We start from the raw sequence: 16,664 nt of genomic DNA, 5'->3' as shown, positions 1-16,664 counted from the left end.
ATTTCTAATATTTTTTTTATGTATTTTCAAAATATTACACAATGTTTGCAACATTTTAACAATTTAATTATAACTAAATATGGAGAAAATATTTTTGTATTCATTTTCAAAAACGGTAATGTAGACATGGATTTCAAAAGTTCACACATATCCTATAGTATGTTTGTGCTATGTTGATCTATAATAAAATCAACTTTTTATACAAACACCCGAAAACGTTTGAAAGTACTTTAAATATTCCAAGAGATTGCATCCGTATACCGCACATTCTATGAATTCGTGAATAATACTTTGAAATTGCACAAAAATACATAAAGTGGTCTGCATACATTTGTAAGACGGACTGAATCTATAGACAGACAGAAATTCAAGATATTTTTATGTGTGAGATATAACCGAATTTTAGTTTTATAAATTTTATATTCAGTTTGAGGTTTTTTTTCCTTTTCATATTATTTCTCCCATATGAGATACGAAAAATATTTCATTTAAATAATAACTTTTCAAATAGCATAGCCACTTATATGTACTAAAATATATTAAGTATTAATAGTTGACATGATTGAGCTTTAATTATTAATATTTAATAGACTTTGATATAATATTAATTCATATAGTTAATAATTCATAATTTCGTTAAATGATTATTTAACGAAATTTAAACTAAATCGAGTGTCAAATAAATTATTTCTTAAATTTTTTCTAAATAAATATATAAAAATTTTGTATATAAATATGCACATGATAATTATCTATATAATAATTTATAAAAGTGAAATCATAAGCCAATTTTTATACAAAAATCGACAATTATATAAGACATAATTACTTACCTTGGACACATCCGAATAGGAGCAAGAGTGATGCAAGCATATAGCAGTGATTTCCTGTCAACATGATATTCTATCCGTGATCACACACAAAGTTAATTCCGAAAGCACAAAGCACTCCGCGAAATACTAGGAACTTCATACACACACTTATATGCACTTCCTGCAATAACAAACACCATGCGTGAATGATTTCGTTAGAAATTTCTTCAAGCGAAACACGGGGTTACGATAAAAATGAATTTCTCTCTTAAACAAATCAGTGTGCGGAAACCTCCTACAATGCGGAACGGAAGCAAACTGAACTATGGCTAGCTGTCCAAAGTCCGTATCAAACCCCTTCTCTTCCTCTACCTCATCGAGTTCTCTCCCACTATTCGTCGGTTATAACCTCCCCACCGTCCTTTGCTCACGCGCTCACCTCGCATTTCACGTTCCACCGTTCGCACTATCAGACAAACCTCCCTCTTTGCGTTCGAAACCCCTCCTGACACTTCCGGCAACGCGTTTGCATCATGTTTCTCTCTCATGCTTCCATCCTTACAGACTTTACAGACTGTTCCATCTTTTTTCACTTCTCTCGACATCTACTCCCTTGATGCATCCCCTTAAGTAGTCATAGTGCTACTCTACATGCTTATTCCTACATGTCAATTTATCGCGTCTCCAGTTTATCGAAACGTAGGATTATCGCGTTGTGACGCCACATCGCACACGTTTTGTCATCCGCTCGAGTATCTCTCGCGGATAATATATGTTTTACCGTGCGCGCCGCTATATCGATCGCGCCTCTTCAGTATTGTAATGAATCATGACATTTACCAGAACTTGCTCGAGATATAATCCATTTTTATTTAATTTTTTCTTGCTTTAGCTATATTCTCTCGCTACTGCTTCATCCACTGAACACTGCACTATAATGATTTACAAAAACGTTAAAAAATGCATAATTTTCTTCATGAAATGATTATTTTATAAAAATAAAATAATTGTCTAAAAAAAAAATTAAATTGATTAATAAAAATAATAGGAAGAAACTAAACAAGCAATTTATTAATTTTATTTAATCTCAATCAATCAATTCCTTTTATTTAAGGAGAAACATAAAATAAAAAATATTTACGAAAAGTTTTTCAAAAATATGTAATTACATATTACAAATTGCATAAATTAAAAAAAAAGTTATGTATTTTCCTCACATTATTATCTTACCTCATAAAAATATTAAGATGGTTATCAAGAAATTAATAGTTTATAAATTATTTTATATTTTATGTTGAAATATGCCAAAATAAAATATAATAAAATAACTATACCATATCTCACATAAACTATTAATCTTTTGATATTTTGCATTAATATTTATATATAAAACAATTGAAGAAATCATTGTATGTGTATGCTGTGTTGTGTGTGATATAAAAAGTTATCTTTCAAAAAAGATAAAAAATAACGTCAAATTAACATGTTTCTCTTTGTTTTTAATTATTTTTAGTGCAAAAGTTTTACAGAAAAATTTTTATATCATATAATAAACATTTTATCATTTGTATAAAAGATTTGATACTACTAAAAGTAGTGTCAACTTGTTCTTATAAAATAAAAGAAGGACCTTATAAAGATAAAAAAAATTTATCAAAAACTTGCCAACGTATTTATAATTCTCAATAAAATGTAATATACACATACATAATTATCACACTTATATTTGCTCTATATATATATATATTACAAAATAACATAATAATAATATTTGGTTAAATTCTTTTATATATTCTTAACTGACAAACATTTTAAAAATAATTTCAGTATTGATACAGAGTGCATCAAAAGTTTGAATACAGTCGAATACCTTCTAAATAATGCAATTTTGAAAAATAATATCAGACAAAAGTTGTATGGTTTCGAGGGAGTTACATTAATTTACAAATAAAGTTATAGATTAAATTATTGTCGAAATCGTTTTATAATTGCCATTTTTTAAAATAAAACTATATATTTTGTTATGCAATATGATTCTTTTATTTATTCTGGATATAAAAGTATTGAGTATTAACAAATATCAAAAAGTTAATAATTTATAATGTATTTTACAAAATATAATATAAATATATATTATATATATATATATATATTATATATATATATATATATATATTATATATTTTATAATTATCAATTAAATGTAATATATATATATATTATTAAATGTAATATATATATATATATATTACATTTAATTGATAATTATAAAATACATTGGCAAGTTTTTGATACAATAACATTTGTTAGTCTGAAAAAATTTTCCTCCATTCTTGGTCCAAACATATCATTAGCTTCTTGTAATACAATAAATAAAGGTGATAGCAATCTACCATTATATGATATTGGTTATATCGTATATGAATGAGTTGTCGATGATACGAATTGTACAATACGCTCTACTGTCTTTATTCTTTGATTAGACAGTGATCTTCTGGAATGGATTTATAAAAGCATCAAAGTCTGATAAAATAACAGCAAGTATACACAAATTTTAATTATTTCTTTTATAATTATTTTATCAATTTAATAAAATAAAATGTTATTAATTTAAAATTTTTGTTTCGTACAGATTGTTGTAGCCAAGCCTACAACCAATAATAAAAGTAGTCCGCATGGCAACAAAATTAGGTTGCACGAACCTCGAAAAGTCTTTCGAAAGATTACACAAATGTGTGATCGCCGAAATCGCGACCAGTCTTTCGAAAGACCGAAGAAATGCATCGCGAGAACATTGCGAAAAAGCTGATCAACAAATTCCTAAATTTGATGATCAAATCGAGCGTGATATTGATTGATCAATATCACGCAACCGATCGACGCAATCGATCAGAATGCTGACCGGGCATCGATCAGACTATATAACCGGCTATACAAGGCGGAATAGTCAGAGTCGGAAATCAATCAAACATTACGTGTCGTTCGGAATCGTTATTATAATTATCGCGCAAGATATTACACGAGCACAGCGAAGTTCACGCGAGCCGTACTATCAACGTCTCAGGTGACATACTCGGTCGACGGCCGCCAGAGTAACGCGATACGCGCCCGCCGACGTTTAACCGTGTGTAAAAGAAATAATATAAGCAATCCAAGAAATTGTGCAGTTGTTAAATAAATCAAGTATCCTAAAGAAAGTGTGTTAGTGATTTCAAGATTTCCTTCCATTCGTTCGATCCTGCTCGGAGTCCCAACTCCTTAGGCTTAACGGACCCGACTATCTCTAAAAATTAACGTTGTAGCCCATCCGGGGTACAACAAGATCATTTTAAATCTTGGTTAGAAAAAGCTTTCTTTCCAAATGTTGGTCCTGATAGCGTTCTTATTATTGATTCTTGGAGTGAACATTGTTCCAATATTATTTTTGATTTCATATCTGCAGAAAAACACATTAATACAATGATAATTAAAAGGTATTATAGGGAAAATACAACCATTAAATGTTTATAGATTTACAATTTAGATAAATTTTGCTAAAAACTTTTTGAATATTGCTTTATTATTGGAAAGAAATATAAATTTATTAACGAAAAATTAATTAACGAAATGATAAAATTATAATCTCTGATATTCATTTTCTCGATATCGCAACTTATTTAAATATTCGTGGTTTAAAAGTGAATATACGAACGAAAGACCAGAAAAATTTAAAAATCCTGTACAATAGTATATTTATAGCATATTTATTTTTATTTCTTTATTCATTTAGTTTTTATTTATATTTAGTTTTGACAAAACTTCAACATGTGATATCGAACGTTACAACAATGTAAGATGTTGTTGGTGTAAAAAATCATTACGTTTAAAGCATTTTTTCGAGTATCTTTATTGTAATATTTATAATGAATGATGTAATATATAAATGTGTATTATATAAACATAAAAAATGACTATGTTATTAAGTACGTTTAGAAATTAGCGTATAAAAACAACTTTTTTTTAAAAAAAGATAAAAAAAAGGTGTCAAATATAGTGGATATTGCCAACTCAAATGATTGTGTAAAATTTATATAAAAGATTTGATATCAATAATTGGCGCCAAGTTATAGTCTTACAAACATGAAGCTACAAGTCCATTTTAATCAAATTATATATTTCAATCGTATAAAAGATTTGCTAAACCACTGTTTTAAAAAAATAAAACTCAAGTAGTAGTTTCTTTAATTTAAAAATAATAAAAACCAAATTATATGTGTATCTTTCTATCCATTAAAAACTTCTTTTTCTAACCCAAGTAATTATTTAGCTTTAAAATATTGTTATATCACAAAATTGCTTTACTCAATTTACGTTTTTATTACAAAGAATTATAAAGTAACAGTATAAAATAAATGATAAAATTTTATTTAAATAAAAAAAATTTTTATGTAAAAACACTTAGTGCTGCTTAGATCAAGTGAAAATGCAAAACTAATAATGAGATTATTTGAATGTTACAAATAAAGGCAAAATTTATTATTTAATATGATTAAATTATAATTACACACACACACACACACACACACACACACACACACACACACACACACACACACACACACACACACACACACACACATCTATTCATATTCTTTTTAGAGGTATGAGCAGCGCCAAGTGTTTTTACATAAAAATTTTTATTTAAATAAAATTTTATCATTTATTTTATACTGTTACTTTATAATTCTTTGTTATAAAAACGTAAATTGAGTAAAGCAATTTTGTGATATAAAAATATTTTAAAGCTAAATAATTACTTGAGTTAGAAAAAGAAGTTTTTAATGGATAGAAAGATATACATATAATTTGGTTTTTATTATTTTTAAATTAAAGAAACTACTACTTGAGTTTTATTTTTTTAAAACAGTGGTTTATCAAATCTTTTATACGATTGAAATATATAATTTGACTAAAATGGACTTGTAGCTTCATGTTTGTAAGACTATAACTTGGCGCCAATTATTGATATCAAATCTTTTATATAAATTTTAACAATCGTTTGAGTTGGCAATATCCACTATACTTGACACCCTTTTTTTACCTTTTTTTAAAAAAAAGGTAATTTTATAGTGATATATATATATATATATATATATATATATATTGGAAAAAATAATAAACTTAAATAATCATCCATGCAATCCGACAATCAAACAATGTGTATATATACACACACATATATATTGTTATTAAATAGTTTAAGATCAATATAAGTTGGAAACTCAAATATCAATCTTTAAATTCTTTGTAAATTTTGCAATTATATATATATATATATATATGTGTGTGTGTGTGTGTGTGTGTGTGTATATGTAATTGTCTAATAATAAATAGTTGATTAGAAATATGATTCAAAATTATAATATATGTATAGTTCTCTAGATATGTTATTTTTTTAATTGACAAATTTTCATTTTTATTCAATTTGGAACTGATTTTTCTAGAGTGACATAATAAGAGTATGTAGATAAGATTGAATAAAAGAATAATATCTTTGTTCTCTGATAAAATGAAAAATAGAACTTATCTGCAAAATATAGACAAAAACATGAGTTACACTCCGAAATTATTACAAATTGTCAAACTCGCCGCGAACGTCAACATTATTGGCCACCACTCGGACGTGCAGAAAAAGAATAATAGTAGTATGCAATTTATTAATACTGCTAATGTTTCCTTTTTAATTTTAATATACGCGTATTTATTATTGTATTGATACCCGAGAGGTCTAACCACTAACAAAAACACTACCGTGTTTACATCAATCAATTTTATCGAGCCAGCGGATAAATCAGGCCGATAAATCAGGGTCATTGCAGGACCCAACGAACATTGATTCGCTAGATTCTACAATAAATTAACCCTGACTTATCAGTCTGATAATCCGCTGGGTCGATAAGATTAATAATGACATCTCGTGACAGACGTTGCAGCCGTACAAAGGCGACGATAATGACGTTTCTTAAAGTAAAAATTTCCAAATCGGACTTTATGTAGCAATATCTCTGCTTGTAGGGCACGTAGCAGAAAAATAAAAATACTTTTATTATGCAAGTCGGACTCAAGCTATCAAGCCTACTTAGAACTTGATCAGTATAGCCGTTATTGAGATTCGATAATTTCAGATGCTCGAACCTCGACGACTCGCGTAAAGTCACACGGCAGTGTTCTCGGTTGACTTGACACCCGAGACACTACCATGTCTCCTGATATAAAAAAATAAGAGCGAATAAAAATAATTTTAAACTTAAAATACCATTATAATATAATATAATATGTAAAAAATGATTGAAGAAGTAAATGTTTTTATACATGTATTAAGGAAAACCAAAAATTATTATTATTGTTATTATTATTTATAATACATAATGCAAAGAGCAAGTTTGCCATGCAAATGCTATACAGAAGCACAAACGTATGTAGTATATAGTAACGTTTTTAGATTATTTCTGAAAGATGCAATTTCATAAAATAATTTTCTTGGGTGGTTGAATTTGGCTTCAAATTTCCCTTAATTTTTGTTCTTAGAAAAAAATTCAAGTTTCGCAAACATAATAAAGGGACTTAGGCGTATTTTGAAAAATATGAAATTTTTGAAGAGTCTAAATACACAATTATGAAGTACATTAGAAACTTTAAAAATTTTGTCTAAAACATTTTTTTATATATCTCGCCATTTCATTGATAATTAATGGGAATCAAATATATGCATTAATGGGAATCAAATATTTGTACCTTTGAGGGATTACTCCTTAAAACTCGAATTAGACGATATAAAAGTATATCTATCTCTTAAATTTTTAATAACATATTTCAAGGAGAACGAAATCGGTTTCGGACAGTTGTGACAAGTCCTTGTTAATCTATTTCACTGTTTTTGTTTTTTTAAATTTGTTCATTTATAGGATATTTGAAACAAACGTTAATCATCAAAAATAAATTTAAAAAGACTTGTTTAAAAATATTTTAATAATAAAATTGAAATTTTTGATATGGAACTTCAGATGAGACAATAAAAAAATTTTATTTATTAATCTCATTATTATGTCTCTTTTTTGCGAGACAGAGTGTAGGAAAGAGATTAACAAGAAATTAAAATATCTCAGCAAAAAAGATTATTTATAAAATCAATCAAATTTTGGATGTATTTCAGTCATGAATTTGACTAAGAGAACATAAAAATATTACAAAATGGAAGATTTTTAAGTAAAAAAAAATCTTTGAAGTATTTAATATTAAACTTCAAAGAAACTGTTTAAGTTTACAATCCAACATTGAGTTTCTACATCATGCTTACATTCTCTATTTAAAAAAATATAAACAACAAAACTTTTAAACAACGTTGTTTATAAACAACCTTATATTGTTTTAAGACTCAATATTGATAACAGTCTAGAATTATCTATATATTTTACGTACAGCCTTATTTTTCAGTTTTCTCTTAAAAACATAATAACTTCGTGATCCTGAAACTTGTGAAATAGCAAACTGCAGCAAACTGAAACATACTTCCGACCTGTCATATAGAAGTGTGAAATAATTTCTGAAGTAATGAATCATTCTTCAGCCATGCTCGAGCAACTGTGACAGCCGATATGGCTGCCCGAAAGAGTCGAGATTTAAATAAAATAATACTTTTAAGGAAATGATAAACTCTTAATTATATGCTCTTTTCACACAACTTAACAATTAAAATACACGCACATATTAAATAAAAGATAAAAAGATTCTATTGCTTACTAAGAACATAAAACTGTGAAAAAATTTGTTTGTGGATTTGTAAAAATTTCATGCATTTTTTTTAGCAATTAGACATTACAAACACGTGCTGTGCACGCGCTATTTATCTTTTTCAATAGCAAAATTAATATAATAATATTATACTACTGTTACACTATAATATTTTTAACCTCTTGATACACAATTGTCAAAACGATCCTCGCTGTGAGATCAATGACAGTTATTTACGAAATTAGCGCAGCACGTGTTTGTAATGTCTAATTGCTAAAAAAATACATGAAATTTCTACAGATCCACAAGCAAGAAAGAACCAATCAGCATCGCGGAAAATCAACAATAAACTTCGAGAAAATTTCTAGATATGCGAGTATCGATGTCTTACCTTTCTTTAGAAAAGATTATTGAACAATTAATTTTTATCTAGTAATTAAGAAGTAAAATTATTTGGAATCTCAATCAAGATATAAAGCTGTTCTTGCCTACAGTTATTGCACACAAAAGATATGCAAAATTTAAATTTATTTATTGAACAAAAACAGAACAATAAATGAACTATTTAATTGACCAATAAACAAGCTACTTTTACTGCTTATGAAATAAACAATTTTGTATACAAAACTTTTGATGATTTAATCACAGTATTTTATATATTTTACATTTTGCGCTTGCTAATTATAAAATTTAAAAATTAATGAGATTTATAATGCACGAAATCTTTCGTACGTAATATATATTACGCGCGCGCGTGTGTGTGTGTGTGTGTGTGTGTGTGTGTGTGTGTATATGTATATACAAGTATTATTTTTTTATTTAATATATATTATGTACGAAAGATATATATATATATATATATATATATATATATATATATATACCAGGGTTGGGAAGTAACTCATTATTTGTAACAAAGTTACTTTTACTAACAGAGTTACTAACAGAGTTACTTTTTTTCGATAACTATAACTTCGTGTCTTTTTTCCATTTATAACTGTTAACTTAATTACATTTTTTTAGTAACTAATTTAATAATTACTTTCATTGTTTATATATTTCAAATTTATTTGTCATTTAACGCTATTGTGCCATTCTATCCTTGTTTTATATTTAATGATAAAATGACTATATTTAGCAGAAAAAGTAATTTTGGAACTGTTATAAAAATCTTTGATGTGATGGATTTTTGTTAGTTTCTCACTTAGTTTCTCAAGGATTTAAATGTATAAACTAACCACATTTAAGAATCTTACACAGTTGCAAAGCTGTTTGAATTGAATACAGCCAATAGCATCGACAACCTACTTCTCACAGCTTTTAGGGTATGTTTGAAAACATTTAAGTACTCCATGTATTTTATCTTTGTTTTTCACCGAATGTTAAACAAGAATAAAATGATGGAGCACTCGAATGATATTTCCGAATTTACAAGGGAAGAACACGGACTTGAGGTCACCAATTTTGAAAAGGCTTGTATATATTAAAATACTCTACTAGAAGAATACTTAATAGGATAGAACGCCATATTCAGCTGTTTTCAAGAAAAACCAGTTTAAAGTTTATAGCACCTTTATATACCGGCCGCGTTAAGCTCATTATCGCCAAGGTCGGGTAGCTCGAGAGCTCGGCTCTGTACTAATCTGTTGACCCGAGTTCGATTCTTGCCTATTCTACTTTTTCTTTCTAATCTAGAAAATATTTACTTATTATATTATTATGTTAAATATATATTATATTATTATGTAAAATAAAATTAATTTAATTAACAATTGTTTTTATTTAAAATTTTTACTTTTAACTTCAATTAATAATTTACTGAACCTAATTTTATTCAATTAACAATCTTATTTTACATGTTCTATCCGATATAAAACTAACAAAATGTCACTTTTACATAGTTTAATATAGTATATTTTATTAGGTGTACAAAAAAGTTCTGAGCCTTTTTTGTAAAATTCAATCTTTATTCAAAAACAAACAAAAAAATATTAATCAGTGAAATATTCCCCGTTTGCATCAACGACCTTTTGCCATCTTTCGGGTAGCTTGCGAATTCCTTGACGATAGAAGCTCACCGGCTTCGAAGCGATAAAGTCATCAATGCATTTTCGTATCTCTTCAAATCTCACGAAATGTGTATCAGCCAAATGATGCTGCAGCGACAGGAATAGGTAGTAATCGGAAGCCCCATGTCTGGGCTATACGTCACGTGCGGGAGAAGTTCCCAGCCTAACGCAAAGATATAGTCTTGAGTCGCTTTCGCAACATGTGGTCGAGCATTGTCATGAAGCAAGATCATTTTACGACGTCCTTGGCCAGTAAATGGCTTCTTTTCTTCTAATGCATCGCTCAAATTGGTCAATTGTTGTTAGTAGCGGTCTGCCGTGATTGTTTCATCCGGTTGTAACAACTCGTAATACAACACACCTTTCCAATCCCACCAGATACAAAACAAAACCTTCTTGGCATGGATATGGGCTTTGGCGTCGATGTCGAAGATTGACCAGGGTCATTTTCTACGTTTGGGGTTATCATAAAGAATCCACTTTTCATCGCCTATAATGATTTTGTGCAGAAAATCTTTTTTCCGGAACTTTGAAAGCAAAGTGAGTGCAGTGTCACGCCGGCGATTTTTGTTGCCTTCGGACAATTCATGCCCATCTGCCTTCCTTCTGAACCTTTCCCATCGTATGTAAACGTACGGAAATGGTTTGCTGCGTAACGCCAAGTTGTTCTACAAGCTCCTTTTCAATTTGCGCAGAGTTTATATCCAGCAGTGCTTGCAATTCGTCCGTTTCAATCTTTTGAGGGCGTCCAGCACGCGATTCATCTTCAAGACTGAAAACTCCTTGGCGAAATTTTTGATACCATCTTTTACATGTAGTATGACTTACAGCGTTGTCTCCATATGCAGCACAAATCATTGCAGTGGCTTCAGCAGCATTTTTCTTCAAATGAAACGCGAAGTGGATGGAAAATCGAATATGTTCTTTTGTTAAAGCTATCGTGAACACTACTGATTTTTGAGGTTATGTGCATCAAACGCCAAGCCGTATGGCATTTTAGAAGGCCAAATATCAACGCTTTAAAACCACAAAATGGCGGGAAGATATATAAAATTTAAATTGTTATTTCGGTTATATGAAATCTAAAGCTCAGAACTTTTTTGTACCTAATAATTAAATTTTAATTTTTTTGTATGTATATATTGTATATGTATATTGTATGTGTATATGTATGTGTATATTGTATATATATATATATATATATATATATATATAGAGAGAGAGAGAGAGAGAGAGAGAGAGTGAGTGAGAGAGACAGAAGATTTTTTCTACATTATGACTCTCATTAATTTGATTATATACATTCGGATTGTGTATATCATTAATTAACATAACAATTATCATTAAAGTTATTCATAGAAAGTCACGAATAATGACATAGATCTCATAAAGAAAAATTTCTTTCTTTCCCAGAAATTAAAAATTACACTTTATATATATTAATAAGAATGTAAACATGATTTATTCGTTGGATGAAATATTAGGATGAAAAACACATCACATAGTATTTCGAACATGATGATAACAATTTGATATAATATAGTGTATAGTAGTGCTGAGTAGTAAGATTCGACAATGACTTTCACAATTAATTCGACAATTTATTATTACGATCGTCATCAAGATTTATTCAAAACTCATTTATTTTTGTCTGAATATTGAGATCGTTTGTGTTAAACTGTTCGTATTAGGTTGCTCATATTGGATTATTCGTATCGAACTGACTTATCGAATGTTCGTGAATTTTACATTGGAGTCATAAATGAGAAGATATGAAAAAACGATCATATTGCACAAATAATATAACCCAGAACTATCGACATTGAAAAATATAAACTTTTCGTTATCGTCTTCGGCATTTTCTTATGTATTCGTTCTTTTAATGGTAATAAACACGAAGTTTCTCACGGAATCCAATATATCCGTTTTATGTGCTGATAGCAAAAATATTCAAAACATAATTTGTTTAGATGATTAAAGAAATAAAAATCCATAATTCATATATTTATAGCTTGTTTCTACATAAAATCAATTAAAAACAGAATCTTCAAATGCGAAAATAAAATTCTTATAATTTTCTTTTGAAAATTGCATAGTTTATCTAATAACGAGTATATTATTGTATAAACTACACAATTTGCTAAAGAAAATTGTAAAAATTTCATTTTATAATATTAAATCATTTTACATGTTTATTGCTTTTGAAAATTATCTTATTTATATTTTTCTCTTTTTTATTTTTCTTATAATGTAATTTTAAATAAAAATTAAAATCGGAAAGTAACATAAACCGATACTTAGCTATTAGTGAGGTACTATAAAATACAGTAACTTAACTTAATGTAACCTTTATGATTACGCTTATTTGTGTTTTACAATATAGCAAAAGAAAAATAAACTTAATTTATTAATCTTGTTTATTATTTATTCTTTCTATAGGATTTGAATTCTAATATTGATGCTATATCAATTTTGAAATTTGATTTTAAAAATGTTCATTTTTTGTTATCTTATAAAAAAGTTAATTATTACAAATAAGTACATCTAGATGTAAATATACTTATACATTTACTCTCCCAATAATATTCTAATAATAATTAGAAATGTGTAAGAAATTTTTATTGTAAAGAATATTACGCCAGCCAGGCAATTTTTTAATAATTATTAAGATATTATTGGAAGAGTTAGACATATCGTTCGACTCATATGTTTTTCGAATTCGTAAGTAAACGACTCTTGGAAGCTCGAACCGTGCCTCGCGCAATATCTCCTGCTGCGTTCTAGAAGGATTTTTAGTATATTTTCCAGTGGCATTAAAGGATGTCAGTGCAGTTTGACCCGCATTGAGAGAATAAAACCATCATCTTTCTGGGGTATCGGTCGTGAAGATTCAGAGGCACGCTCGCGCACATGTGTGTGTGTGTGTGTGTGTGTGTGTGTGTGTGTGTGTGTATGTGTGTGTGTGTGTTATAATACATATATATATATGTATATGACGTTATATTAAACATGATGTTCTAAACTCGTTACTGCAATAAATATTATCATGTGTTTCAGTAGTCGAAAGGCTAAAATACCTGCCTAGTAAGTAGGGAATTCAAGTTCGATTTCTGGCTGAGGTGATATTTTTCACAAAAATAATAATTACGAATTTTCATGACTAGTTTGTGGCCGGATTTCTGTCGTGATGCATATCTTCCCTTTTTATTTGGGGGCTCGAGCCAATCTCTTCTGCCGCACCAGGAGAATTATTTGTATTGTTTTGCCAGTGGCGTTGGAGGATGTCACCGCTACAGTCCGATCTGCATCCATCGAGTGAGAGGCCAACATTGCTCAGGAGTACCGGTCGTGAGGATTTCGAGAACATGTACGAGGGTAGTCTGAAAAGTTTTGAGCCTAACATAGAAACAAGTATTTTTTCGGTCAAATATAGTTTTATTTTTCAACATAATCTCCTTTTAAATCAATACACTTTTCCCATCGATACTCTAACCTCTTTAACCCCTCCAAATAGTAGTTGGCGGCTTGCTCCGCAAAATAGGCGTTTACGTATGCGATGACCTCTTCGTTCGATGAAAATCTCTGTCCTCCAAGCGAAACTTTAAGCTTAGGAAACAGAAAAAAGTCGCTGGGGGCCAGATGTGGTGAATACGGTGAGTGGTCAACCAATTCGAAGTGCAGTTTGTGAATTTTGGCCATGGCGACCGCCGAAGTGTGAGCAGGTGCGTTGTCTTGATGGAACAGCACTTTCTTCTTCTTCAAATGCGGCCGTTTTTTTGCAATTCCTGCCTTCAGCTTATCAAGTAATGATGCGTAATACGCTCCCGTTATTGTTTTATCTTTTTCAAGATAGTCGATACACACAATTCCGTGATTATCCCAAAAAACAGTCGCCATTACCTCCTCAGCTGATGGAACCGTCTTCACTTTTTTCGAAACAGGTTCACCCTTTGCAGTCCACTGTTTTGACTGTTCTTTTGTCTCTGGAGTGTAGTGGTGGATCCAAGTTTCATCTACAGTTATGAATCGACGCAAAAAATCTGACTCGTTTCGCTTGAACCGCTCCAACAGGGCCTTGGAAATGTTCATTCGAATTCGTTTTTGGTCCAAAGTGAGCAAGCGCGGCACCCAACGCGCGGATAGCTTGCGCATATCCAATTCTTCAGTCAATATATGACAAACGCATTCTTTCGATATGCCCATAGCCTCTGCTATCTCTCTAACCTTGATTCGACGGTCGTCCAGTACCATTTGGTGAACATTTTCGATCAGCAGTGGTCGCAGTTTTTGACTGTCCCGAACGCTCATCATCAGCCAAGCTGGTACGATCACGTTTAAATTCAGCTGCCCATTTTTTTACGGTGGAAAATGATGGATTTGAAGAGATACGAAATACGCAGAGTCTCCATAAACAGCATCCAACTCGATTTTAATTTGCGCAGGCGTATTGCCTTTCAAATGTAAAAATTTAATCACGGCACGATATTCAATTTTTTCCATTTTTACAAAAACACTGACATCGACTGACACAAACGACTGTCAAACAACAACTGAGCGTCCAAAATGGCTGAAATTTTCACAAAAGTCTTTCAAAGCATATACTATTGTAGTAGTAGAATGGTTTTGACGAGTAACGTCATCTTCATATTAAAGCTCAAAACTTTTCAGATTACCCTCGTATATTGTAATATATGTATGTATTAGGTGTACAAAAAAGTTCTGAGCTTTAGATTTCATACAACCGAAATAACAATTTAAATTTTATATATCTTGCCGCCCTTTTGCGGTTTTAAAGCGTTGACATTTGGCCTTCTAAAATGCCATACGGTTTGATGTTTGATGCACATAATCTCAAAAATCAGTAGTGTTCACGATGGCTTTAACAAAAAAGCATATTCGTTTTTTCGCGTTTCATCTGAAGAAAAATGCTGCTGAAGCCACTGCAATGATTTGCTGCATATGGAGAGAACGCTGTAAGTCATACTACATGTAAAAGATGGTATCAAAAATTTCGCCAAGGAGATTTCAGTCTTGAAGATGAATCGCGTGCTGGACGCCCTCAAAAGATTGAAACGGACGAATTGCAAGCACTGTTGGATATAAACTCTGCGCAAACTGAAAAGGAGCTTGCAGAACAGTTTGGCGTTACGCAGCAAATCATTTCCGTACGTTTACATACGATGGGAAAGGTTCAGAAGGAAGGCAGATGAGTTCCGCATGAATTGTCCGAAGACAACAAAAATCGTCGGTGTGACACTGCACTCACTTTGCTTTCAAAGTTCCGGAAAAAAGATTTTCTGCACAAAATCATTACAGGCGATGAAAAGTGGATTCTTTATAATAACCCTAAACGTAGAAAATTATGGGTTGACCCTGGTCAACCTTCGACATCGACGCCAAAGCCCAAAAATCCACGCCAAGAAGGTTTTGCTCTGTATCTGATGAGATTGGAAAGGTGTGTTGTATTACGAGTTGTTACAACCGGGTGAAACAATCACGGCAGATCGCTACCAACAACAATTAACCAATTTGAGCGATGCATTAGAAGAAAAGAGGTCATTTACTGCCCAAGGACGTCGTAAAGTGATCTTGTTTCATGACAATGCTCGACCACATGTTGCGAAAGCGATTCAGGACCATATCTTTGCGTTAGGCTGGGAACTTCTCCCGCACGCGGCGTATAGCCCAGACATGGCGCCTTCCGATTACTACCTATTCCGGTCGCTGCAGCATCATTTGGCTGATACACATTTCGTGAGATTTGAAGAGATACGAAAATGCATTGATGACTTTATCGCTTCGAAGCCGGTGAGCTTCTATCGTTAAGAAATTCGCAAGCTATCCGAAAGATGGCAAAAGGTCGTTAATGCAAACGGAGAATATTTTGCTGATTAATATTTTTTTGTTTGTTTTTGAATAAAGATTGAATTTTACAAAAAAAAGCTCAGAACTTTTTTATACACCTAATACATATGTGTATGACTTTGAATTGTTTAACATGTTGTTCTAAACA

The 16,664-nt window shown here is 30.4% G+C and overlaps 1 protein-coding gene and 1 pseudogene across 7 annotated transcripts in view; one reads left to right on the top strand and one right to left on the bottom strand.

Moving 5' to 3' along the window:
* Nucleotides 1-1,527, bottom strand: part of LOC105432862 (uncharacterized) — a 552,262-nt gene extending 550,735 nt beyond the window's left edge. For 3 of the 7 annotated variants that reach the window (XM_089083349.1, XM_089083345.1, XM_089083344.1), the window contains exon 1: nucleotides 834-1,527. Coding sequence is in view for 4 of the 7 variants with exons in the window: in XM_089083344.1 (XP_088939470.1) it covers nucleotides 834-897 (64 nt within the window). In the remaining 3 variants the exon portion in view is untranslated. The remainder of the gene's footprint in view (nucleotides 1-833) is intronic. The other 4 variants (XM_089083347.1, XM_089083353.1, XM_089083351.1 and 1 more) reach the window with 4 other exon arrangements.
* LOC148934806 (uncharacterized) lies at nucleotides 1,138-4,815 on the top strand (annotated as a pseudogene).
* The last annotated feature ends 11,849 nt before the right edge of the window (nucleotides 4,816-16,664 follow it).

This window comes from Pogonomyrmex barbatus, unplaced genomic scaffold, assembly GCF_055798465.1.
Source record: "Pogonomyrmex barbatus isolate J1 unplaced genomic scaffold, ASM5579846v1 scaffold7, whole genome shotgun sequence".
Taxonomy (NCBI): Eukaryota; Metazoa; Arthropoda; class Insecta; order Hymenoptera; family Formicidae; genus Pogonomyrmex; species Pogonomyrmex barbatus.
This window is presented reverse-complemented; position numbering and strand designations above follow the sequence as displayed.